Here is a 24,782-nt window from a genome sequence, read left to right as displayed (position 1 = left end):
GTTGGCATGCTTTTTGTTTATCTTGTCTGTGTTTGGCTGTATTTGCAGAGATCTAAATGGTTTTACTCCTGGATTGGCTCTGCAGAAGGCTCAGGAAAAAAGAAACTGACAGCATCTTTGAAGTTAAAGTGGAGACACTGATTGAACCGGGTTGGATCGAGTCTGTTCCAGTCTGTGCCAGTTGGTGTTGACAGTCTGGAAATAAAATCATACACTGACACTGACACTGTGACACAGACACTGGCCAGACATTTGATATGTGTTTCTGGCTGTGAAGTCTAAAAGAATCTGTGAATGTTGGTTGAAAAAGTTATTATATGTGGTTTGTCCAGTCTTTGTAGGTTTCATCAGGTCTGTCTCTATTTTTTATTTGGAGAATGATGAGACAAACCTGGTGGAAATTGGTGTTGGTCTGTTGTTTAACACTGGGGCACCAAAGTCAGGATTTTTCATGTACGTCACAGTGGTTATAATGACTAATACTTTAAGTCCTCTTCCACTTAAAAATGTATTTTGTTCCTGTTCCTTCATTTGGATGTTTGAGCTTCACTGTGCAGAATGATGTATGTGCAGAGTTTGACACTAGAAGGCTGTTTTCACATTCATCTGCTGAAAGTGGAAAGTTTCTCTGTGCTCATTGAAAATCTGAGTTTAAGGTGTGTACCTATGAGCAGGATTTGTGACATCACAAATGGTTTGAAGCCAATCGTGGACCAGTAGCAATTTAAACAAATGTGATGTGGAAACTTGAAGTCTGCAGTGCATAAAACACTGAGAATAGACTTTACAGTGGAGGCATCTAGGAGACATCTTGTGTCCAGTGGTTAAACATCTGAAATGATGTAATATTTGCATATTCATAGATTCTGGATTTTTTAATGAGGTAGAAGGACAAATTATAATCATGCTTTTTGTGGGAAAACCACATTAGACACACATTATAATTATAACACTAGAGTGTTTTTACATGTCTAGGGATCTTTAAAATATGTAGTTTTATGACATGTGGGAGTTCCACCCATGAATTGTGAACTTTGGAATTACATACTTCAGTGAACATTTATGAAAGATTTGAAAAATTACTAAGATAACATTTTCTTTTTATAGATACAGAGATTTTGCTCTGGAGAGCTGCTGAATTTTCGATAACAAACTCCTTGTGAGGTCTCTGGCCATTAGTGAGTTTCTCAGAGAGAGGGGGAGGGCTCTGGGGTGAGAGGGTCTGCCAGATATGTCTTCTCATTTGATACATGAGAGAGCCAAAGGGCCAGAGAGGCAGCATGCTGGAGATCACAGGACAGACTAATTGTTTCTGTCTACCCAGAGACAAACGACTGATCACTCTGTTACAGTTGTTCAATTTCATACGTATGAGTTGAGGAGGAAACCAACTTTACCAGCTGCAATTGGAGTTCAATAAATATTAGCAACGGTCATAAAGACACACAAGGTACACATAAAGCTGAGACATGGCTTCCACCTTAAACTTTATTAGTTGTTTCTGTTATAGTTTAGCAAAGCAAACATCAAAGTATGAAGGCATCATTTCATAGAACTGTAATTCATCTGATCTTTATTATGGCACCACTGAGAGTAATTCATGAATTATACCAACATTTAAAAGAAACCAAATTTTTTTTTTTTTTTTAAATCAACTGAGGAAAGAAAAAAACAAGAAACCATTTAACAACAGGTATTAGCCATTACATGATGTACTTAAAATTACAAATCATCTGCAAGCGTTACACAACCAAGAATTCATACTTGGACCACCTCCTTTAAGTCTGTGATTGTGATTTTTATAGTTTGATATGAAATAAGGCAGATTCCTTCGATACAATTAGACAATCTGGTAAGGAGACAAGCAAAAGCGAAGAGGACTGTAATTCCTGTTAATGTTGGTGAAGTTCAAAAGCAATTTTCTGGCATGCACTGGGAACGGCAAAGAAAAAGAGGCGTGGGCGTGGGCGGGGGGGGGGAGAATAACTAATCGATTTGTTAAAAGACACTCACATCCTCTTTAGTGTGCGTGGGCGTTGATGAACAGTTTCCTGGTAAAACATGTTAAGCTGCAGTTACAGCGGTGGCGGAGATCAGACACTATCAGTGATGTTCATAGATGAAAGGCGTGGGAGTGGTTAACATCGCCTCAGAGACCTTGGTCTGAATCAAGGTATTGGCTGATTTGACTAAACAAGGGAGCTAGAGCTTGCAGTAGTGTGTGAGGAGACATGGCAGGTGTCTGTGTGTTGCACTCCAAAGAGGCTTACAAATGCAGGGATGTGTTGTCAGGTGTTCTGCTGTTGAATGTCATCATGACTGTGGTGGCGGTGGTATTTGAGTTGTAAGAAACAAAAAGATGGGTTGATGTTAAGCATCACCCAACCTGGAGTGTCAACATGTAGGAGCTGTGGCGGTTGTCCTCTGACAGCTTCACCATGCTCTCACAGTGGGTACAGATCAAATAAAGAGACTTGAACCTGATTTATCTCGTCGCACGCAGCTGGCAAAATGATGTATGACTCTAACACACAGTGAGGTATGGCTCATCTTTTCTGGTTGATATGTTCAAGTCCTATAGTAAGGTTTTGTACATACATACATATACATACATACATACATACTTCAGGAATGAAGGATTTCTTAACAAATAGAGGAAAAGGCTAAATAAAGTTGGGAATGTGAGCATCTTGTGAGTTACTGGTTGTCCTGGGCCAGTGTCAGAGCCCATACTGCCATGGGACAGTCTGACACCAGTGAAGTTGGCCTTCGCACAGTTTGCTGGCTGTCAGATGAGGTTGATTGTCCTTCCCTCAGCTGGTCATTCTTTCTTTTCAACAGTGTCTGGACAGAAAACAAATTTAAAGTCTGAATTCAGATTTTGCATTCACATTTAATATTCAATACAGTGTCTTCGATATTACTGTGTGATGCTGGACTTCATGTTTTATATCAGAGATGCAGAAAAGCAGCAGAAGAGGCGACTGTGAAACTAAGATTGGACACTTTCATTGAGAACAGTCTCTGCTAGGCTGAAATGATCATTGCACCGCACAAAATGGAAGAAAAAATCTAGAGCTGAAACAATTAGTCCGTTGTATGCATTAGTCTATCAACTGAAAATTAATAGGGAGCTTATTCATAATTGTTTAATGGTTTGAGACAGAAATGCCAAATATTCTTTAGTTACAGCTTCTCAGTCATGAGGAGTTACTGCTTTTCTTTGCCTTATCTGATAGTAAACTGAATAATAATTATTAATTACAGACCTAGAGGATGATCTTGCTATTCTTAGAGCCTTACTAGTAGTAAAGGTAAAATGTAGTTTATCCTAAAGTTGGCTTTAGAAGAAAGACCATGAGGTCATTAAAATCAAAGGTTTTTTTCCCCCATTGAAAGCATGAATACGCTATAGATCAGAGGATAAGCTGTATTGTATGCAATAGAGTACAAGTGGACATTTTTTGTGTGAATAATTTACTGCAAATTTAATCAAAAGCCGGTAATTGTTTTTGTAGGATAGTCATGGATATGGACCAAAAAGATAAAGAGGAACATTTGACTTGATATTCCCACTAGACCAGAGGTCATGAGGTCACCCAAAATCATTAGATGTCTCCCTCTGGGGACCTGAAATATCTATACCAGATTTAATGGCAATCCAATCAGTTGTCTTGAAGATATCTTACTCTGGACCATAATACTGTTCAGACTATGAATGATGCAGCACCTCTTAGTAAATATCTAACAATAAACAAAACTTCAAGCATCAGCATCAATCTGTAAAAGCCAATAAAGAGCAATGACACTGATCATCACTCAAAGGTTTATCCAACTTCGATCTGTGATGTCCATGAAACAGTGTGTGACAGACAGAAGGAGAAACAGACACTTGGACACTGAAGCTGATACATTGTCTCTGTGCTGCTTTCACTGTGAGGGATCACATGAATCCTCAGTAGAGATAAAATAACCCGGCAGCTTTGTTCAGAAAACAGCGCAGTCTGTTGTGATTGACCAGTGTCATCTGTTTTGATACTGTACTCTAATTTTAACTGCACACTATGTGCTACGCAGCTCCCTTATACGCCATCCCACCCTGATCCACACGGTTGTTCGACAACAAGCTTTTTTTTTCTCTGGTGCTGTGTCTGGCATTGTTTGAGCTGTCTCCTTTCTGCACCAACCCGTTTGTCTCTGCCAAGTTATTTCATATGCTGCTAGTCTGTCCTATTTATTCAACCCCGACAATCTGTTCACAACAGTTGCTTAATGATTTTTTTTCTACCTGGGAACTGTTCGATGCCTAAATCTGAATCCCATTCTTTGGCTCAACAACTATTTAGAGCCACACACAGTACAAATGCAGAAATTCACAGCACTCTCTACAGATGTCTAGATTCAAATTACATGCCGTCTTATTACCCCCGAATCTCAATGGAGACCTGAGAATAACAACAGTGTGGTATCCTTATCAAATATGATTTATTGGCATGATTATTGCCCCTACAGTCCGTGTTGGCTGCATGTTAAAATAATATGCATTGCACACTTGATTTATTAAATGTCTGAAAGTTGAGTTTGCGGGTAATTCATCACACTCAATCTCCAAAGACGTGCTGACACGTTTATACCAAAATATCAGGGTCATAGCTGTGGACCTGAAATGGGAAGAGAGGATTTACAAATGCATTTGGCCCTGGAGGAGCACGTACAAACTGCCTGGCTGACGCCTACCCCTACAGAGACAAGGAGATGGAGACAGACGGGGAGGAGTTGATGGGGTTTGCAGGAGGAAAAAAAAAAGAAAAAAAGAAACTGAGACAAGGAGGGTGAAGCTGGGTAACACTCGGCTGCACAGCGCTGAGGCTTCTCGGGATGAAGTGAATTTTAATTCAGCAGCTGTGGCCACTAATAAGAATCCGCTTATAAATAGAGACGTGAGCAAGTGTGAGTGCTTCCTCCGCGCCCTTACCTTTGGACTGAATGCTGTCAGTTAAAACTGAGTCAGGTTCCTCTGAGATCTCGACATGATCTTTTATCTCCTCTAGACATGAGAAGCGGAATGAAAAGAGAAGAATAGAGAGGGGAAGAGGGAAAATATGAAAGCCAATGATAAACAAGCAATATGTTGCCCTTCATTCTCTGCAGGCAAGCACCAATTTACCTAAACAATCTCTCAGTCAAGTTGTTTATAGGTACATTGTTGCTAACAGGAACTTTGTGACATCAGTACTGGACTGGATGTGAGCAACTCAGAGTCTAATAACAGTGTTTTTTGTTTTCAATCTCAACAAGAATCTACATTACAGCTCTGACTCTGACTCTGATGCTGGCTGGAACTGCTTACCACTGAAATTTCAGTGCATCCAACATATAATCATAGCACTAATTCGTTCTGTGATAATTTATGATTGTAGGCAGGTATGTTGACAGAAATATCCACCCGTAAGTAGCAGAGGCAGAAAAGCAGGAAATAGAGGAAGGGATGTGGGCAGCAGACAGCAGGGAGGTTTCTGTTAAGTGGCAGGATTTCTGTGATGCGTCACAGCACCGATAGGGGGTAGCTCAGTGGGTAAAAAAAAGAATATTTACTCACCTCCATTGCTGGTGCCAGTCTTGTCAATCTCAGAGACATCTGTAATGTGGAGACACATAGATATTGACATGTTAGTCTTGATAAAAGGTTAAAGTATCAGTATATCATTTGTGCGGGCATATTAAGCCTTTTTTAAAGTCTACTAGTTGTTAATCAAAATACTTTTTTGCTCAAAAAAGTAGATCCTCAAACCAGTCCAAGAATTTAAGAGTGACCTCATACTCTTGGCCTCACATTTACATCATACAGATTGTACTCAACAGTCTCTCATGCCTGGAAATTCAGCACTTTCCTAAAGAGTTCTACTTTGAAAAAGAACAAAACAAATGCGAGAAGGGAGCGAGATGCATGCAAAATTAATTACAGACTGCCATCCCTGTAAGGCAGCCCGAGACCCCCTCCCCGCATCCTTCTCTCCCCCCCTCTGTCCCCCCTTCTATCCCCCCTGTTACCTCTGTAGTCACACAACTCCTTCTTCCTCACTCCCTGAGCAAACCTTGCCACTTCCTCCCTTTGCAACAACAATCAACCAAACAAAGCATGCCATAAAAATAGCCGTTCTCCCCAGGCAGTCTGGCGATGATGTAAACAAATACAACTGCTTAGGCGTGATAGAAGAGAATGTGTAGAATTCAAAGTGTTCTGTATGTTTACAGCAACAAGTCTGCAGTCAAGGTCATTTAATCTCTTATAGAAACGCAGGTTCCTTGGTTGTAATTGAAGATTTAGATATATGTGCCAGGTTGCAGAGTAAGTAGACAGCTTAAGCGTTCCATACTTCTTTTTCTTCTCTGGCAACCTGGACCAGTAGTGCTGCCCCCTACGGAGAACATACGATATAAAGGTTTTCCGACATAAAACTGATTTAATCTGATGCAACAATTTAGACTGAGGTTTCTCTTCCCTGACAGAGTAACGGTTCCCAAGGACCGATAAAAAGCAGGAAAGGATGAGGCAACAACAATCTCACCTTCATCTTTTTCTTCGTGTTCTGAGGCATGGAACCACCCAGGGAGTAAAAATAACATTATCAGCAATCAGTAATAATAGCATGATACACCCCAAGTTAATTGCTGAGATTTTAGGAATGTGACATCATTGCTAAAACAAAGAGTTAGATGGACCAAGAAATACAAGAACTGTCATCAATCACAGCAGTTGTACATCATTTTTCTGGGATGTGGGATTACTACCAGCATTTTGCAGGTACTCACATTGGGTTTTACCTCCAAATGAAAACCTGTGTAGATCATCTGTCTTACTTTTTGGCGTGTTGATAAACTCTGTGAACCTTGTGTTTCTTGCCCGTCTGTTGTAGCACTGTATTCCCAGATCTCAGCAATTATTTTGGTGAGTATAATGCTATTATAACCAATAGAAATAAAGGCCAAAACCATGAAAATCAAGACCAAGTGGTGATTATCTGGATTATCGTCTTCTGCTTTGTTATAAATTAATCAAAGAATAGATTCAAATCTTCAGTGTAATGGAATAAATTAACAGGAAATGTGCACACAGACATTGTACCACATATGTACGGAAGGAGCAGGCATATGGCGTCAATCGTGATGCAATAAATTATGCATAGTACACATGAAATTATATTCCATGCATTAACACTTCTTCACAGAATTGCGTTAAGGATATCAAGGATGATGTTGGAACATGTGTTGGAACAGAGTCTCCATCATAGCCAACCTAGCATAGCAATAGCCTCGCTCTCTAATTTGACTCTTGTGTGCTGACAGCAGAGGGGCTATCATTTAGGGGAGGATGTGAGTGTGCTGTGGTAAACACATAAACAAGATGGGGGGGAAGGAGAGAAAAATGGCCCTCTGTCAAGGTTCTGTTGAAGGAGAGGCACACAGGGCTGATAAGGAAAAGAGGAGAAAAACAGTAGACTGAACTGACTCCCTCAGCAGGAAACTAGACAGCTTACACCAGTGGTTCTTGAAGCCGGGACCAAAGACCCTGAGGGGTCCTTGACAATGTCTCCTGCTCTCCATTTTGTTTTGTAAATTACCAGTACGCACAGTGACTGAATTTGTGTATGGGTTATCGTGGGGGTTTACAGAGAAAGGGCATAAAATATTTTGGGGATCTCACCATAACAACACCAATATGTGCATGAAATTGTGATTGCTAATGAAGGGTCTGATCTGCATTATTCACACATATGAACTACAATCTGTTCATCATTTCATCATCTGTTCTGACATCTTGCTATATCAGTGAAGGTTCCACAAGACTGATTTACCAGTGAACGGAGGTCACACAAGAGCTCAGAAACATTTCAAATTTGTCACTTGAGCCTTTCACAAGTTCAGTGAAAAACATGGAGAGAAAAAACCATCACCAGCTCAAAAGGGAGGATGTGAATATTTGTGTGTGTGTGTGTGTGCGCGCGCACTCACATTTGCACACACAAGGGAAGGGAGAGGAAGGAAGAGAATTGGGCATAAGTCACCCTCGTATGCAGACAAGCAGAAAATTACATCCCCCCACCTTCCATTCATTTATTAGACAAGAGGTAGTTAGCGTTTTGTTGGTCAGCATTAGTTGTACTGCACCACAATATTCAACCATGATAGACAATGTGTTTAAACTGGACAGCAATGGCAAGTGCATATTTTAAAATTTCCTATACATGAATTAGATATTTGACCAGCTGCAGCTATTAGGATACGTTTTCTCATTATTTTACATCATCCTCGAAATGCATTTGTCACGATCAGCAGTGGTTCTGCTTCCACACCACTTTTAATGTTCTTGTCATTCCAGCTCAGTCAGCCCACAGGGGAGACAGTCCCTGTGGGTCACCCACATGGCAGTATGGGAACCGTCTCTGCTTAATGTTCCAGACAGGAGCCTTGGGCAGAACAGGAGGTTCCTTTTGTCCCACAGCCACAGGACATCTCACTGTCTTTTATTCAACTCCTCTTTCTTGTGCAGTGGTAGAATAAAAATCGATGAGGAGGTGTGGAGGTGTAGAAGTGTCTTTGCCCTACAGTGTCAGTCCCCCAGGAGAATTTCTTCTGTTTATTTGATCCCCAAAGCGTGGTTTGGTGAGTCGGTCTGCTGTGTCTGCTGTGTCTGAACAGGTGCTGGAGCTTTGATCCCAGCCAGCTCACACAGGTGTCCAGCTGCTCCCAGTCAAACAATGGACATGACCCATCACAATCTCAGTGTAGGAGCTTCTGCAACCCATGAAAACCCTTTCATGTACAATAGTTGCTCAGTATCTTCTTCTAAAAGCAAACTAAAGGACTGGATTAAATATATCACAAATGAAAAACATTTACTGACTGAATCTCTTTCATGGATTGCACAAAGTATTTCTATATTGTTTGAGTTGGTAAAATATCTGGGAGAGGTCTTCTGGTTTCTGCAGCTTTTATGAAGCAGACAGAGGGCTGCTGCTTGCTCAATAGCACTTCATCTTGAGAGAGTAAGATAGGAAAATGTCAAGGTCAATACCAGTATCCGATGAGAAGCTCCATTCCTTTCAGTGGATGAGAGCAGAATTGATTTCAGAATGCAAACTTGGTGGTCTGTGAGGGACTCAGGCCTGGTCTGCACTGGGCCATGTATATTAAACAAAAATCCAAGAGCCCCTCATTGAACTTTACATGGACTAATAGCTTTGGGCCTGATATGCCTACTGCAAAGATAATTAAAGACATCTCCTTGCTCAAGCAAAACAAGAGCGGGTGGACCTCAACAAGTGCCTGACCAAAAGAACTAATGAGCTGGTAAATGTGGAAAGCAGCCCATTTTCATATGTTAATGTTAAGTTTGTAGTGCAGGCTTGTGGAAATAGCTTAGCTGCATGAGCTGCCACACTCAAAACAGGAAAAAAAGGATTTTGTGCGGAAGGGGGGTCAGCATTTGATAGCTGGAATTTTCTTTGCTATGAGATGGAACACTGTTGGACAATCTGAGCCAATTAAAGAGCACTGAGCTGTGACCTGCAGGCTAGGGAGAAGAAAACAAGCCTGCTTGGTAAACACTTGACCGCCCCTCTCTACTGCTATCCTCCTGAAAAGCCAAGAGTCTTCATTAATATTCCGCCTTTCTTCTCCCTAAGAAAAGGCTGAGGGGTTGTGGACACTAAGTAGCATTGTGCTCCCCTGTGGGTTTGGGTAACCTTGCAGTGGTGGCTGTGGTGGGGCAGCTCCAAGTTGGGTCAGGGTCCTCTAAACAGACTGAAAAGGCCCAAGCTCATTACACAGGCTTGGGCCATGCTTGACAAGATGAGAAAACACAAAGTACTCTGAATGACTGAAAAGAGAACAGGACACCATCTGCTTTGGGGTTAAGCTACAACACAGAAAAAGAGAAGATGATTAGAAGGCAGCAGAGAGAGAGATGGCGAGAGAAAAGAGAAGGCGCAGTTGACAACATATGTTGCAAAAAAAATGAAGGAAAAATGACCACTGGCGACCCTTTGATAACACACAGCGTTGAAAGAAACAGAAAAGTCAGTAAAAATGTTGTCTCCACTGGCTATGTTTCTCACTCTTGATCTCTCTTTTTAGTCTTTTTCTATCCTCACTGCGTCCAGCGTAGTCTGAGACAGTCACAGCGGTCTGTCACGAGACAAAAAAGGAAATAAAAAGAGAGAGAGAGCGAGAACACGGAGATACACAGAGATGAAAGGAGTAAGTGAATAACTGATTAAGTGAAGAAGTGAGAGAGGGAGACAACACAAAAATAGACATGGAAGGGAAAAATGCAAAAGAGGCCTCCCCCTGTGCGACCTACATACCTGCTAAACCTGCTGTCAGGGTTGGCCTGCTCCTCTCTCATCACTTGGTGAATTACTTTACATAATCTTTAGACTCTCCCTGCACTGTTTAGTGGGCCTGCAGCAGGAAGCCGCCTGCTTCTGTCTTCAATACCTATTGTGGTTTACTATATCAAGGCACAGACAGACAATCTTGCAGGGAACTGGTTAATTTGACACAAAGGCGATGTGGTGAACCCCTGCGATACATTAAAATGGGGACACACCATAGTTGAGGAATGTATAGAAGCAGCATGCTTATAGAGGAGGAGCCTGAATGTTTGCGTGTCACAGAGGACACGGCTCAGTTGACTGATTTGCAGTTATGAAGTGATTCCTCTTCTGGACAGCTCAACGTTTTCCGCAGGAGATCATGGATCGGACTGGTCAATATAATCAAAGCGCTCGTCTAGACTGAAGTAAAAGTCAGGAGCCCTCGCAGAGCAGCTGTCTATCACTGAAAGGTCAGCAAGAGAGCAGCTTGATTGGTAGACTTCAGTAGAGGAACTAAGTATGTGTGTCAGCAGAGCATAGAGGGACTGACAGAGGTATAAATAAAGACGGAGAGAATGTTGCATCAGATTATTGTGACACTCATTACATATGCTGCATTATTTCACTTCACCTCCGGTCGCTGTTTTTGTTCTGCACAGTATTTTCTGTGATTACTTATTATTGCTATGTTTCATTTAATAACCATAGCATATTATCATACAGTGAATTATATCATATCGTATCACACTGTGTCATACCCTGAGTGAATTTAGACTGAGAGACAGGGGTCAGTATGAGAAATACACTGTGGCATTTAAAATCCAAAGGGTTTAAGACTTTAAATCCCAACTGTCGTGTCTGTGTCCCAAAGACCATTGTTGTCAGTCAGTGTCTCAGTTGGGTTTACTTCTGTCTTTAACGAAAGTAGAGCTACCATCAAATCTTCTTCACTGCCTCCAGGAGACAGGCAACTCATACAGAGATCACTCATCACTCAGTGTTGTGTGTGTGTGTGTGTGTGTGTGTCTGACAGAGACTAAAATGTGTTCAAGACTTTTCACAAACACACATTTGTTGCATCTCTGCTGGCTGACAAATTCTCATTCTGCTCAGAGTTTATTCATTTGCCGTTTTTTGTGAACCAAACAGAGGGGTGGAGACAGGATAAGAGAAGCTGATCAAAAGAGAAGCCTCAAAGGAAAACAGAAAAAAGCGTGTCCATCGTAGCCTATTAGACGAGGCCCCCTCTCTTTGAAGCAGGCTTCTGGTCCAGAGGTGACCAACATAATGGACATCGTGCACATTGTTGGCCTATTCTACATCTCCAGCTAAATGACCGGTGTACTATGTTTCTCATCAACAAGAAGACAAAATGATGAAGGGCGCTGCCATGCTGAAGAATGAAGGTGAAAAAACCAAATTCGATCACAATCACATTTGAAGTCATCAGGAAACAAGGTTTGATTTGATATCCAGTCCGCTAAAATTAACAAAGCAAGTCAAAACAAGGAGTCAAATGGAGTTTAAAAACGAGGAGCGAAGCCAAATGGAATTCAGTGATAAAAGCTGCATTAATAGGAGTAAAGATAAGACTGCGGGTAGTCTCCTTACAGCGCTCACACACAATGCCTCAGCAGGGCTGTGAATGGTGTAGCTGCTGTTCCTGGACTTTCACAGTCAGTGCAAAAAGCTATAAAACACAAGCAAAGCCTAATGTCTTCAGCCAGTGGCAGCTTGTTCCCTGAGGAGTCACTCAGTGTTACAGTATACAATGTTATGCCAAAAGTTAATTGTGTGCTGACAACTCTAAGCCACAGGAAAGACCACATTGCTCTCCAGATTTAGATTTACATCACCAGTGTCCCATTATTCACGAAACACTAAGACAAAGGGGCACAAAACAACCACTTAAGCAAAGCTTTAATTTCTTTTTGCTGTTGTAGATGAAGGAATATAAATGCAAAGTGCACTTCAGCTACAACAAATTCTGAGAGGAATATAACGACAACTTCTGGGATAAATTATTCAAGCTGCTAAAAAGAGAGGAAGAGAAAAGCTCTTTTGATTTGCAATGGATTACTAAGAAATTTCACTCTTTGCACTTGATGCTTTAACATAAAAGAGCGACCACACAGGGTCACTGTGCTCTGATAGTTTTGTGTATACCTTCACATTGCCCATGGCAAGTCTGCTGGATTTCAAATGAGTCATTTGTGTCGGCTTGTTGTTCCGTTACACTCAAGCTGTAACACTAGGGAAGTAAAATACATAGAAATCAATAACGTCCCCCAAATAACACTGGCAAACGAGAGTAAAACCAATTCTCATGACAGTTGTTAAAAGGGGATTCGTTGCGCCTCCGTTTTTGATGCATTTTTTATTGTTTGGATCTTACAAGGGAGAGACGTGGGTACAAGATGTGCATGTGGTTTTTGGGCACCATATGGCACTTGTGGATACAGCTGGGCTTTCTGCTCAGAGCTCCACGAACAGTTAGCTGTGAGCTGCTGTGGCAGAATCACAGCGCTAAATAAAGCAGTCGCAGTCATCGATACTTAACGCAGCTTGGCCACCAGGGGAAAAACATGGAGATGGAAAGCTGGGACAATATAGTAACCATAAACAAGTGAAAATGTCTGGATAATAAGAATGAACTGGAGTCTACTTGAGTTGCTGTGATGTTTTTTTTTAACAACACAACAGGTCTATGGAGAGAAAAGGAAATCAAGGGAGAGATGAGCAGTGGTAATGTCAGCTCCAGCAGCCTCTGGGCTGATGTAATGGTGCCTTGTATCTCTGCTGTGTTGAGACTGAGATTGTTGTGATGGCCTGCTGTGTCTGTCTGTCTCTCCATCCTCTCCCCTGCAGGGTCCCTCCTGCCTGGTTTTAGTATGCCATTACAGTCTGTCCCTTACTTGCCCAGCTGGCCTGCACCCAGCCACACTCAGGTAGAGGCCATTTCTCCATAGTGTTCTCTCATTCATAGTCTGGGAGCTGCTTTCAACCCACAGTCAGCCTCCAGCAGAGGCCAACTTTATCAAAGGCATAAAAACATTGATATACTGAAGATTCAGATTGCAAGGTTGTGGTTATATTCAGGTGTATATGAGGAGAGCAGGAAGAGCAGAATTTTAAAAACAGCAATGTTTTTTGGCCGCATTAAAAAAAAGGCTGTGTCCATAACAGGCATTCAACTGACTGGCAGCATAGAAGGAAACACTATCACACAACAGTCTAGCACACCACAAACCCTGTATACAGGTTTGTGTCAGTGCACTGTATAAGATGCAAATGCTTTACTTGCTCCAAGTTTGATTGGAAAGAAGGATGAGCCGCTGTGTACTCAGTGGCATTGAATCTGTGCATCCATTAAATCTTACCTTTGGAGCTAAGACAATAGCTATCGACTCCTGTAGGAGAATCACGCTGCATGAAGGAAAAACAATTTCTGTTCACAACTCAGATTTATTTATTCCTAGCTTTAGGCAAAGACAGTCTTATTTTAATTTATGGGTGTTCCACGAGCTTACTGAAGCGGCTGCCCACTCTCACAAGTCACCAGAACAAGGCTTGCTGGATAGATATTTCAAACACAATAACAATATAGCCTCCATTTCCATTTTAAAGTATGTTATGAATATTTATAAGGAGAGGACGCCTGAATTCTGATTCAATTTGGTGAGCCTTTATAACATTCCAAATATCAGACTGAGAATATCATTGCCTGTGCTGGGAGATATCTAATACATATAATTCATATGGTGGAGCATGCTGCCTTATTTAAAATACAAAATCTTCCCTCTGCCTAGCACCTAACACATCTCTACTCCACATGGATATTCCAGAGCGATAGATAAAATCCCCAGAATATAATATTTGTTGTATGTATTGTCTGGGTGTTATGGCTCTTTGGTTACTTATATTGTCTGGAAAAATTGAAGGTCTTTCTACTGTTGTCCTTTTGTAGAGCTATGAACAACAGGACTACATGCTTTAACATTTCTATTTACATGAACTGATAAGACGTCAGCGAAGAGCTGTGCCCTACATCTCTATAATATAAGCAAATATTTTATTAGAAATGGTTACATTAACAAGTTATAATGACGACTGGAGTGAAAATGAATAACACAGAGGGCTGTTTTCTTTAGCTTTGTATAATTTAGTGTGGGTGAACCGAGACTGAGATGCTTAGCTGCTATACACACTTCCAAATATGTGCAATACTGAGTTATGTGAGAACAGTGGGGTGTCAACAGACAGTGGTGACGACTGGGAGAATGCAGATATGAATGTGTAAATGCAAAGGATGGTATTTGAGAACACTGTAGAGAGATGTCTGTTACACATCCAGCAATGTGGGATCACTAATGTGTACAGTGTGACCTGTTCATTACAAGGTAGATGAGTGAAACCTCCTGCTATGACGATATTCAAACGACTAAAGGGTACCAAGCTGGTAATTTTGAGATCAAATGCATCCACAGCCAGTGGATAGTATAGCTGCTTGATGTCAGCTACAGTAGATTTTGCTCAAAGGCCTGTGAATCAATGTACACAACTAGACAATAAACCTAACAACAAATTAGAAAGCAACAGAATGGCAACTAATACTCTAATTGCATTAACTGTACGATCAAATATAAACAAGAGGCAGCACAATCCAGATTTATATTTCTTTTTGGCTACAGTTAGCAAGTTGGCAAAGGTGACTCATGTGTAGATGGTCGAGTCTGAGGTGACACTCTCACCTCGACACAGAAGGGACTGAGTTGAATAATTACATAAAAGTGTGGTTGATCCTCATGAGGAAATTCAGTTGCCAGAGCAGGAAATGTCAGTCAGGCTGCTGCAATATTTGTCAATTTATTGGCAACATTTTGCTCAAATATATGTATTTGTTTTATAAATTTGCAAATTTGCCTTTGTTTTTCTGTCTAAACACAACATCAGGGAGCCAAGAGGGTTTGAGGGTGAACACAATTAAAGTACGAATTCAAAATAATATTGGTTATTTGTGCTGGCAAATTACTACTTGATCGTGAATATTAAACAGTGTCAAAAACATAAAATTCAGGTAGTAGGTAAGAGACACACACACACACACACACACACACACACAGTCTGACTCACATGAGTAGGTGTTTGCACATGTGTGTGTAGCAATATTCTGCTGTCCTCAAATTGTTTGATTCATTACTCATTCCTCCCATCATTATGAGCTATTTTATTACTCCTTTCAATGAAGCAATGAAGCAGATTTAACCTCTATGGCCATGAGCAGGCAGCCTGATTACAGTTATTATTTTTAATAAAGGGTATTGGCTCGGGAATCATTTGGTCTTGTCCTGTGAATAGCTGGTTACGCGTGGGTAAGCCGGGCTGCGTTGGCCTGCATGAGATTCAATATCTGAGACAGTTTGGGTCTGCGCTCTGTCCAAGGCCCCTTCTCCTCCACACAAAATGCAATCTGCCTGCAATCAGGAGTGACACCACTGTTTACTGCTTGACAGTGCCACCACACAACCAACCCACAGTAACCCCAGACAGTGACAGACACTGGCGGGCTCAGGCACGACACAATCAACAGGCTGGAGTGAAGCTTTCCAGTGATGGAAAACCTGTAGTGTTTGCAGGACGTATTCCAATGGCTTTTCAGAGAGGATGGAGAAGGCTATCTCAGATAGATCTATCTGGAATGCTCATTCTCACCCTAAATTAATTGAATGTCAGTCAAAGAGAAAGTGAAATGGAGGTGAGAGTGACTCAGACCTTTGTGTTAGTGCAGAGGTGAGAGAGGCTGGGGTTCACCATTCTACCCTCACACTTCTCCAGAGAATACGCTTAATCAGTTACTATGTCAGCCAAAGAAAAAGACTACTGCACTGAGAGAGCAGAGGTCCTAACAAAATGGCTGGTTTCACCATGGAGCTAAATTGGAACGAGTGAATGCAAATAAATGCTAAATATATGACAACCTGGCTACAACAGAGAGAAATGAGAAAAGATCTGGACACAATATTTTCATTTAAAGTCGACTGTCTTTAAAAAGTGTTTTTTCCTCCAAAATATGGTCTTTGCTTTTGTGCTTCTTTAGTGAAAATTTCAAGGAGAAGGCTGGCAGTGTTCTATATTTTTCTTACTATCAATAAATCCCATGACAAGACCAAAAACCACCAACAAATTAGTTAGTCTAAATTAGTCTCTAAATGTTTTCTGTCTTCCCTAACCTGTCTGTGGCACTGAGCTACAAGCTGTACTGCACTATTTAACAAACATCACTCAAAAAGGAGTAAATACTGCATTTGATGGGACTATTATCACCTGCAGATTAACATTTGATGCTCTAGTGAGTATGTACTGCACTACGATAGTATATCGTGTGATAGACTCACAATAAACTACAGTGATCATGAAGGAACATATCAGCCAAGTCCAACAGCATGGCTCATAACTGTTTTTGGACAACTATGGAGCTTTGTGGCACAGAGGAACAGGCTACATATACATACAGCATTTAATAGTAGGATTAATCATTGTTGATTTGGTCTTTTTATGGGATTTGTTGACAATATAAAAAAAAGAATATTGCCAGCCTATTCCTTTAACAAAGCTACTGTTTTTAAGCTGTATTATTATTTTATCTTATTTTCTATGTTACAGTATTTTACCAACATGGCTTCCAAAGATGCCACCTAAGCATCTCTGCCATGAGTATTCCTTGTATAAAGTGATGTTACACAGTGATGTGACACTGTAGATATTGGTAGGCAGAGACTGATGCCAGCGGAAAAATAGTTTGACGTACAGCAAAACAAATCAAAACATATGCTGACCATACTAATTCGATACACAAGTATACAAATACAACAAACTGGACAGGCAAAAACACTTTGATGGAGAGTCGGTCAGTCAGTCAGACTCTTGATCTGATTAAATCAAATCAAATCCAAAAAAAAAAAAAAAAAAAAAATTGATCTTACCTTCCATCTCCACAGTGGACTTTCCTGTGTCATCCTCTTCTATCTTTGCAGCAGGCTGCTCTTCCTCTGCTGGAAAAAAGGAAGTACAGCTCTGACGTTTGTTACACTTCATTCACATTACATCAGTGTCTTTGCAGACAAGCGATCGCACCCACGTGCCTGCGAAAAGAGGCTTGACCTGTCATGTCTTCAATCAGATCAGCTTTGTGAGTGTGGTTTGCTTCGTGTGTGTGTGCATATATGTGTGTGTACTGTGAGGCTCCAGTGACAGAATATTCTATGTCCAATCTGTAATCCTCCTCACTTGGTTCTGCTTATTCTGTGCTGAGCGATACATTTGCATAGATTCATATGCTGACAGAAAGAAATAAAAAAAAAACACTCTTATTGTGCATTTGTAGTGTTCCATCTCCCAACCATGTAATTTTAGACTGCTGGTAAACCAAAAATGTAAACATCTATGTTTTCATTTTGTTATGCTGTCATTATGTCAACCATCATAGTTTCATGTATTGAGCTGACTTCTTCATATATATCTGTCTGCCTCAGTGCCTCCATATTTTGCTACATACAGAGAAAATAGATTAACTCTCATGAAATCAGGCAATCAACTAAACCATTTTTTTCAATTTGGTGACTGACAACTTTCGCACCAAGTTTTTGACGTAAAAGGAAACAAACACGTGTACCCTTATGTACATACGTACCTTTGTCTTCATCATTATCCTTTTCGACACCTTTGTCTTCATCTTTGTTGTTGTCCATGCCTATATCTTCATCTTTGTCTCGGTTTTCATTTTCATCTTTATCCTTTTCTTGATTTGGCTCCTCGTGGCCTGAATCGTCATCTGGAGGGAAACCAACATCAAAATACAAAAAAAAAGTTTTGAAGGATTAATTTCCGGCTTGGCGAGTCAAAGTCTTCACATTAAAGCCTGTAAGACGTGGAAGAAAACAAGCCCGTACTTCATTATTGCTGACAGAAATCTTACAGAAACATTTTCACACCAACAGGTTGCTCTTTTCCAGTTTGAAGGCACGGCGGTTGACAGGTAAGAAGGAAAAACTGTCAGAAACTAAAAAAGACATTTTCTAAAGAAGCAGGTGTTAGCTTTAGGCAAAATAAGCTAGTTTAAATGTGGATTTCTAAAACAACTAATTTATGATTCTTGTGTTTGAAGCAGTTCGGGTCATAAAAGGAGTTTGCTAGGTTGTAGTTTTTAAAGTCTGGAGGGCAAGTATAGTTCTAGTCTTAAAATATGTGTATTATTAGTAGTTAAAAGACAAAATCTGAATGTAAAATGAAGATATGATACTCTCTCTAAGTGAGCTTGCTAATAAGATCTGTGCACAAAGGTTACTTTTTTACAAAGTAACCAAGACCACATAATTGAACAACATATTGATTTGTGGTCTCTGGCTGTCATCTGCAACACACACACCTACACACAAACAAGAATGATGCAACTGCTCCATTTTTGGCTCAATTAGACTGCAGGTGTTATTTTAAACTGTATATCTTTGCTCATCCCAGCTTCTACCTCTCTGTTTGTGTCTCATGAGAAAGTAATTATATATCTCAGGTCTTGGAAAGTGTCCCAGGGCTGCATTTGCCGTAACTCTCTCACAGAATATCTACAAAATTCATGTTCAGAGAGGCTCTATCTGTCAAATCTTTGTCAATGGGATGGGATTTGAATAAAACAAAAACAGACGAGAGGCGAGGCGCTGCTCACTGCCAGTATGCAAATGCAGAATGTTAATTATATACCAGCAGCACAGAGGATACGCAGAGAAAGAGAAATGGTTGTAGCTCAAAGTTAATGGTCGCTCCATTGTAACACGCACACACGCTAGCGCACACACTCTCTCAAGGCTCTCTCCCTGTCAGCACAACAAAGCACATCTGAGTCTCAGGGTCTGTTGGTCCAACCTATACACATGTGTTTAGAGCTGTGTGTATACTCCTCTGCTTCTAACAAGACTGATCAGGTTGGATCTTCAATCAAACGCTATTCATAAACAGACACAAGTCATAGTGAAAAACAGAGCAATGAGGTGCACGTCGGTCAGCTCGTACAATCCCCATCTCCTCTAGAGATAAGAGACAGATCAATGTGTGCTCCTTGCTTCTCAGTGAGTGATGTGTAGACAGAGTGTAGAGGCAACCTGCACGCTGACAATAACACATAATCTCACACCTCTTGTGAATACTGAAGCCTAGATTATAACTGTACTGTACCTTGGTTTTGACTCTCCATCTCCACATCTTCATTTCCCACAGCATCTATAAAACAGAGGAATTCAAAGCGGAAAACATTTTGAGTTCAGTGCTAGTGCCTGGAGTTGAACTGACTTAGCTTTCGATATCACCTCAAACAGCCTTTTCATTCCATCTCTTTGTGTAGCTTTGTCTTTGTACTGCTGTATGAGAGCAATGGAACCACAAAGACATGCATAAATTAAGTGACAAAAAAGAAGGGAAAAAGAATGTCACTTCTAAAGCCATACATAATTGAGGGATTTCTTTGTTCCATGCGTCTGTGATAAGAGAACTTTTTTTTTTTTTGTAAGAGTGGTGGCACACAGGATGGAAAGACTGAACTGGAGTGAATAGAAAATTCAATTTTTGATGACAAATGACATCAAGAAGCACTGGTAGAGCCGAAGGGGCTCAGAACATGTTAATGGTGCGTAGAGCTACATTACCATTGTCACCCTCCTCTTCATCGCCTGTTTCCTCTTTACCTGAAAAGGGAGCGAGAGGACTCATCAGCCAAACACAAACATGCACGGGAATGATGCCAGTCATTCACTCTGGATAACAAAGCTACCAGTCACACTGATGATCACAAACTGTTCGTCCTCTCTGGGCAAAGGAGTCATATCGTACTTTTTACACCATTACATTTATCTGACAGCTGTAGTTAGTTTGATGATTAACAATGTGACACAAGAAACCTAAGATTGGCTTATAAAAAAATGACGCACTAAGAATAATATAATACAATGAACAACCCACAGCTCCAACATTAAAACACCACATACACATTAATTTTATAACATATGAATTCTTTTGCTTTTGATGCTTTTTCCTCAAGATTTAAATGCAATACTTCTACTTGTAATGGAGTATTTTTGCTACTTTTACTTAAATAAAGGATCTCAATATTCGACTTATTCGACCACTGCCACCACTAGATTAAATGATGATTACAGAATACCAAAGTATCATGTTTAATCTTTTCATAAAGAGCCACGAAAAAAGATTTTGTATAAAAATACTTTCCAGAGGAGATACTAGTGCAACAGCCTGGAATGACACTCATCATATTGTTCATATAGACGTCATACTTCTCCTCATAAACCTCAAATTTAGAGTCATGAGAGCATTTTTTCCCCAAAAAACTATGTGACTATCTTCAACACCATTGCAGATTACAGCCAATTTATGCCAAAAGTCAGATTTTAGTATTAACATAAAACAACTTAAATCCCTGCATCCACACCCTTTTCTCCCACACACACAGACCAGACACACACACACACACACACACACACACACACACAAACCAATGACATTTGGGACAAATTGAGTAAATGAAAGCCATGACACCAATAAGAGAACATGCTCCACAATGGCTATTGTGCAGCTTCTATAATTGCTTTTTTAACAAGCTGCAGAGAGAAACCATTTTTCCATATCTATGCAATTTTGCCCTGCACTCAGAACAATAAAAATGCCAGCCTCTATTAAATGGGGAAAAGGCCAGTTCTACCAGTGCTGCATGTTTGTCTCATGTGTCTCTGCCCATCATGTAGAATGCTGGTGACACACAGTAGATGGCAATCCTTTCTATTAATCATGACTGGCATTTTTGAGATGGAGCCTCAGACAGGGGTCTGGAAAGAATACTTCATTGGGAGAGCAGGTTAAGATGAATGCTTCATTGGCCATGAGGTCACTCTAAGCCTTTCTTTTGTATTTAAAAATTTTTGCATGACTGTTCTGTATCTGTCTAAAGTGATCCCAAACAACAATATATCAGATATGACAAAAGGCTGAATGCAATTTCCTCCCTGTTATTTGATCATTCCTATTTGACTTATCGAATGGAACAGTATTCAATTTGTGATAAAGGATGCTAAGGGACAGATTGTGAATAAACATGCACATGCACACACAAACCAGACAACAAAAGATTCTATGTGGGGCAGATTGTGATTTATAATGGCTCCAAGTTAAGTTCAATTAGAACACTGTCTCCCAACACAGTAAAAACCAAACCAGCACCTCCACCACGCTGCTCACTCATCTAGTCCAAGCAGCAGGTGGCAGCATTGTCACAGCTTTCCTGCCTAATATTCACTATACTAAACTGTCTTCACTGTGAATCAGAGTCTGACATAGTACTTCACACAAAAGGGCTCCAGCCCAAGTCCACACCTCAAGACTCAAGTGTCAATTCTCTCCCGAGAATTCCACTTTAAGAAATATAGCGACTAAAAGGCAATTTTAGGCCTGCACTTGTGTTGAGTGTGCAACAGCACCGTGGCATTTTGTTGAAAAAAATATAGTCTCACAAACACTTAAATGATTTATTTATGTCAACAACAGATCCAGGGGTACAGTATCACAAGGATATAAACAATTTAGATGCTGATATGCCACCTTCCCTCAGTGTCCTACTTGCATGACCGTTGAGTAAACAACAACAACAACAACAACTAGGACGTAAAATCAGCATCTTATATTCAGGAATGAATAGAAATGTGACCAAGTTAACTCACATACATACTCACACACCCTAGCTATGCTCTATCTCTTCCCCCCAGCCCTGTCTTCTACTCCTTCCATTAAAGCCAACTGGAGCAAAGGACAAAAAAGATTAAAAAAAAAAAAAAAAAAAAAAACCTTGAAAAATTCATGAGACATGTGTAAAAAGGAAAAAAGGGCTCCGAGATGACCAAAAGCTATAATTCAAAGACCTTTTTTCATGTGGAATGAGTGTGCGTTTGTGGGCGATGCTTGACGGCTGCCACAGTGTAAAAGGCATCCCATGGAGAGGCTCGCTGTCTGTCCACGCAGATTTATTAATCTCCGTGTCCACACTCGGTGCCATCTCTCACCATCTCTCCTTCTCTTGCTCTGGTCTTTCCCAGAAGCTCAAGCATGCCAGGCAAACCATATCCAGCCAGGAATTGATTTCTGGCTCAATGTTCACATTTTACTGTGCCCTGTGACATCCACTAATCTCACTAATACCAATCTGATATCAAATAATAGATGCTGTGGGGCTGCTTGCCAACTCAGGTGTCCTCTAAAGAGACTCCTTTATACTCCGGTCCTGGACCTCTGTGCCAGCGTTCGCCTCTGTGTCTCCCCCTCCCACCTACCCTTCCCCTCTGCGTCTCTTTTTCTTTCTATAGCTCGCAGCCTCTGCATGCTGTGCTTCTGTTTCATGTGGATTACATCACAACATAGCTCATAACACACACATACACACATAGTTAATCTGTGACCCTTTTTCACAAATACACTTCGGGGTTATTTGCAGTTGACGAGGGATTGTGTGTTCGATCCGTTTGAAGAGGAGCTGAAATACTGTTCAAATCTAAAAAAAATGTTCACCAGTTGGGTTGGTCTTTAAGTAAATATGATTTTAACTTAATTTTTGTAGAGCTTAAACATAGACAGGAATGTATTGTCAATGGGAAATATTCATTAGACAGTTAAGCTAAGGCTTAGAAAAATATCACAATAACAAAGTAATAAAAGGAAAATGTAGTAAAAAAACATTAAACAACTAATAAGATAAAATAAGTGTAACATCATAATACATAGCAAGATACAATATAATATGTGTTTCGATGTTCAACAGAAAATGGAGAAGCTGCTGTGCTGAGTTTGAACAGTGGGTTGTTTCACAGTTTATGTGCTCTTTCATACAGTTCGGTGTTTGTGTTAATTGCATGCTTTTTACCGTTTTCTTCCCTCACTCCACCCAGGCTCAAGAAGCATTGTAAGTGTAGCAGTTGGGACAGAGCAGCCCTATAATTACCCTCAGTCCACTAACCAGTGTATTTATCATGGAACAACATTGGGAAAAGCCTTAATGTTTTCTCTTCATCAGTACTGTGGCTAAAAGCCCCTCATGCCTGACCCATGGACTGGGGAGAGTGAATCCCCCGAGGAGTGTGATGGATGTGATGGATCACACTGAGGCATATTGACAGGCACGCACTCCACCAACACTGCTGCAGAGTGTAATTTATTCTAAAAAGTGCTCCACATATCGACTGTACCAAATATGTGACCTGTTTTGCTGGCTCTATAGACAATATGGTGAATTTTTGTTTGTAAGAACATCTTACACAGGTGTGCAGACGTGGTATGAGATTCTCAAGCATCTTATAACGTCTGTCTCACATAGCTGACACTCTGTTTTTGCAGCGAGCGTTTCCTCTGCTCTGTGCTATCTTGACATCTGAGTGTTTTCTATGATTAATCCTTCCTATGTGCTACATCGAACCAGACCTAACCTTTACAGTGCAGGCAGTACAAAATCATTTCAATCCCTTCCTGTGAGAGAGGTTGTCTCAAGGACTGAGTGTTCCCATGCTAGAAAGCTGTGCCAAGGCCTTTTGTGAATGGATTAGTTACTATTAAGCTGCCGGGCCTGATAAATTAGGATTTATAAAGATTATTACAAAATACTTATGCCCTCCTAATGCTGGTGATTGAATTTGTGAATCATATTGAATTACTGCTGTGGATTATGGAAAGGTATGTTGAATAGGCGGGAAGAAATTAGTTATTTTGCTTTGTTTAAAGACATAGAATGTATTGACGCCCTTGAAGTGACAGCGCTATCTAGTCCAGCCTCTCACAATCAGCGGAGAGGAATCGTTTCCCCAAAGAAAACAACCATGACTGCTATCTTCAAAAATTCCCTGCAACGTTAAGGCTTGAAGACAAATGGATGGTGTACCATTTTAATTGCCTACTAACACCCTCCAGTGTAAGAATCTAATTATCTTTGGTCCATCGTATCGGAGAAGCCTATAATTGTTTCAATATTACACATCCAAAGGGGCTGAAACTGCAGAATAGCCAGATAATGGCTTCTTAAACAAGTTTGCCTCTAAGAAAACATTCTTTTAAAAAAGACAAAGCTTCATCTTGTATTCATTTCCCAAAAGAGGAACCTTGCACCAGAGAGCAAGAGATTACTGACCAAAAATACACTCTATTACTCCACTGGCCCTGTTCACACCTGGCATTAAAATGTGTCTTGAGTGATCCACAAGTTGACAGCTCTAAGTACAGGTGTGAATGCACCCAAAACGCACTGAGGACACATTGAGATCGCAGGAGGTAGAGTGGGTCGTCTAATCAGTAGGTTGGTGGTTCGATCCC

The 24,782-nt window shown here is 40.6% G+C and overlaps 1 protein-coding gene across 5 annotated transcripts in view; it reads right to left on the bottom strand.

The window, feature by feature from the left end:
- Positions 1 to 1,474: 1,474 nt before the first annotated feature.
- macrod2 (mono-ADP ribosylhydrolase 2) overlaps positions 1,475 to 24,782 on the bottom strand; it is a 423,353-nt gene continuing 400,045 nt past the window's right edge. Inside the window, exons 12-18 of one of the 5 annotated variants that reach the window (XM_067609731.1) lie at positions 20,072 to 20,110; positions 19,605 to 19,649; positions 18,070 to 18,210; positions 17,363 to 17,431; positions 5,600 to 5,638; positions 4,976 to 5,047; positions 1,475 to 2,844 (exon numbers count right to left, since the gene is read on the bottom strand). In XM_067609731.1, the coding sequence (XP_067465832.1) occupies positions 2,822 to 2,844; positions 4,976 to 5,047; positions 5,600 to 5,638; positions 17,363 to 17,431; positions 18,070 to 18,210; positions 19,605 to 19,649; positions 20,072 to 20,110 (428 nt within the window). In that variant the 3' untranslated portion in view covers positions 1,475 to 2,821. The remainder of the gene's footprint in view (positions 2,845 to 4,975; positions 5,048 to 5,599; positions 5,639 to 17,362; positions 17,432 to 18,069; positions 18,211 to 19,604; positions 19,650 to 20,071; positions 20,111 to 24,782) is intronic. The other 4 variants (XM_067609733.1, XM_067609736.1, XM_067609734.1 and 1 more) reach the window with 4 other exon arrangements.

This window comes from Thunnus thynnus, chromosome 14 (genome assembly GCF_963924715.1).
Source record: "Thunnus thynnus chromosome 14, fThuThy2.1, whole genome shotgun sequence".
In the NCBI taxonomy this organism is placed as follows: Eukaryota; Metazoa; Chordata; class Actinopteri; order Scombriformes; family Scombridae; genus Thunnus; species Thunnus thynnus.
The sequence above is the reverse complement of the archived record's forward strand: the minus strand, read 5'-3'. Positions and strand labels throughout refer to the sequence as shown.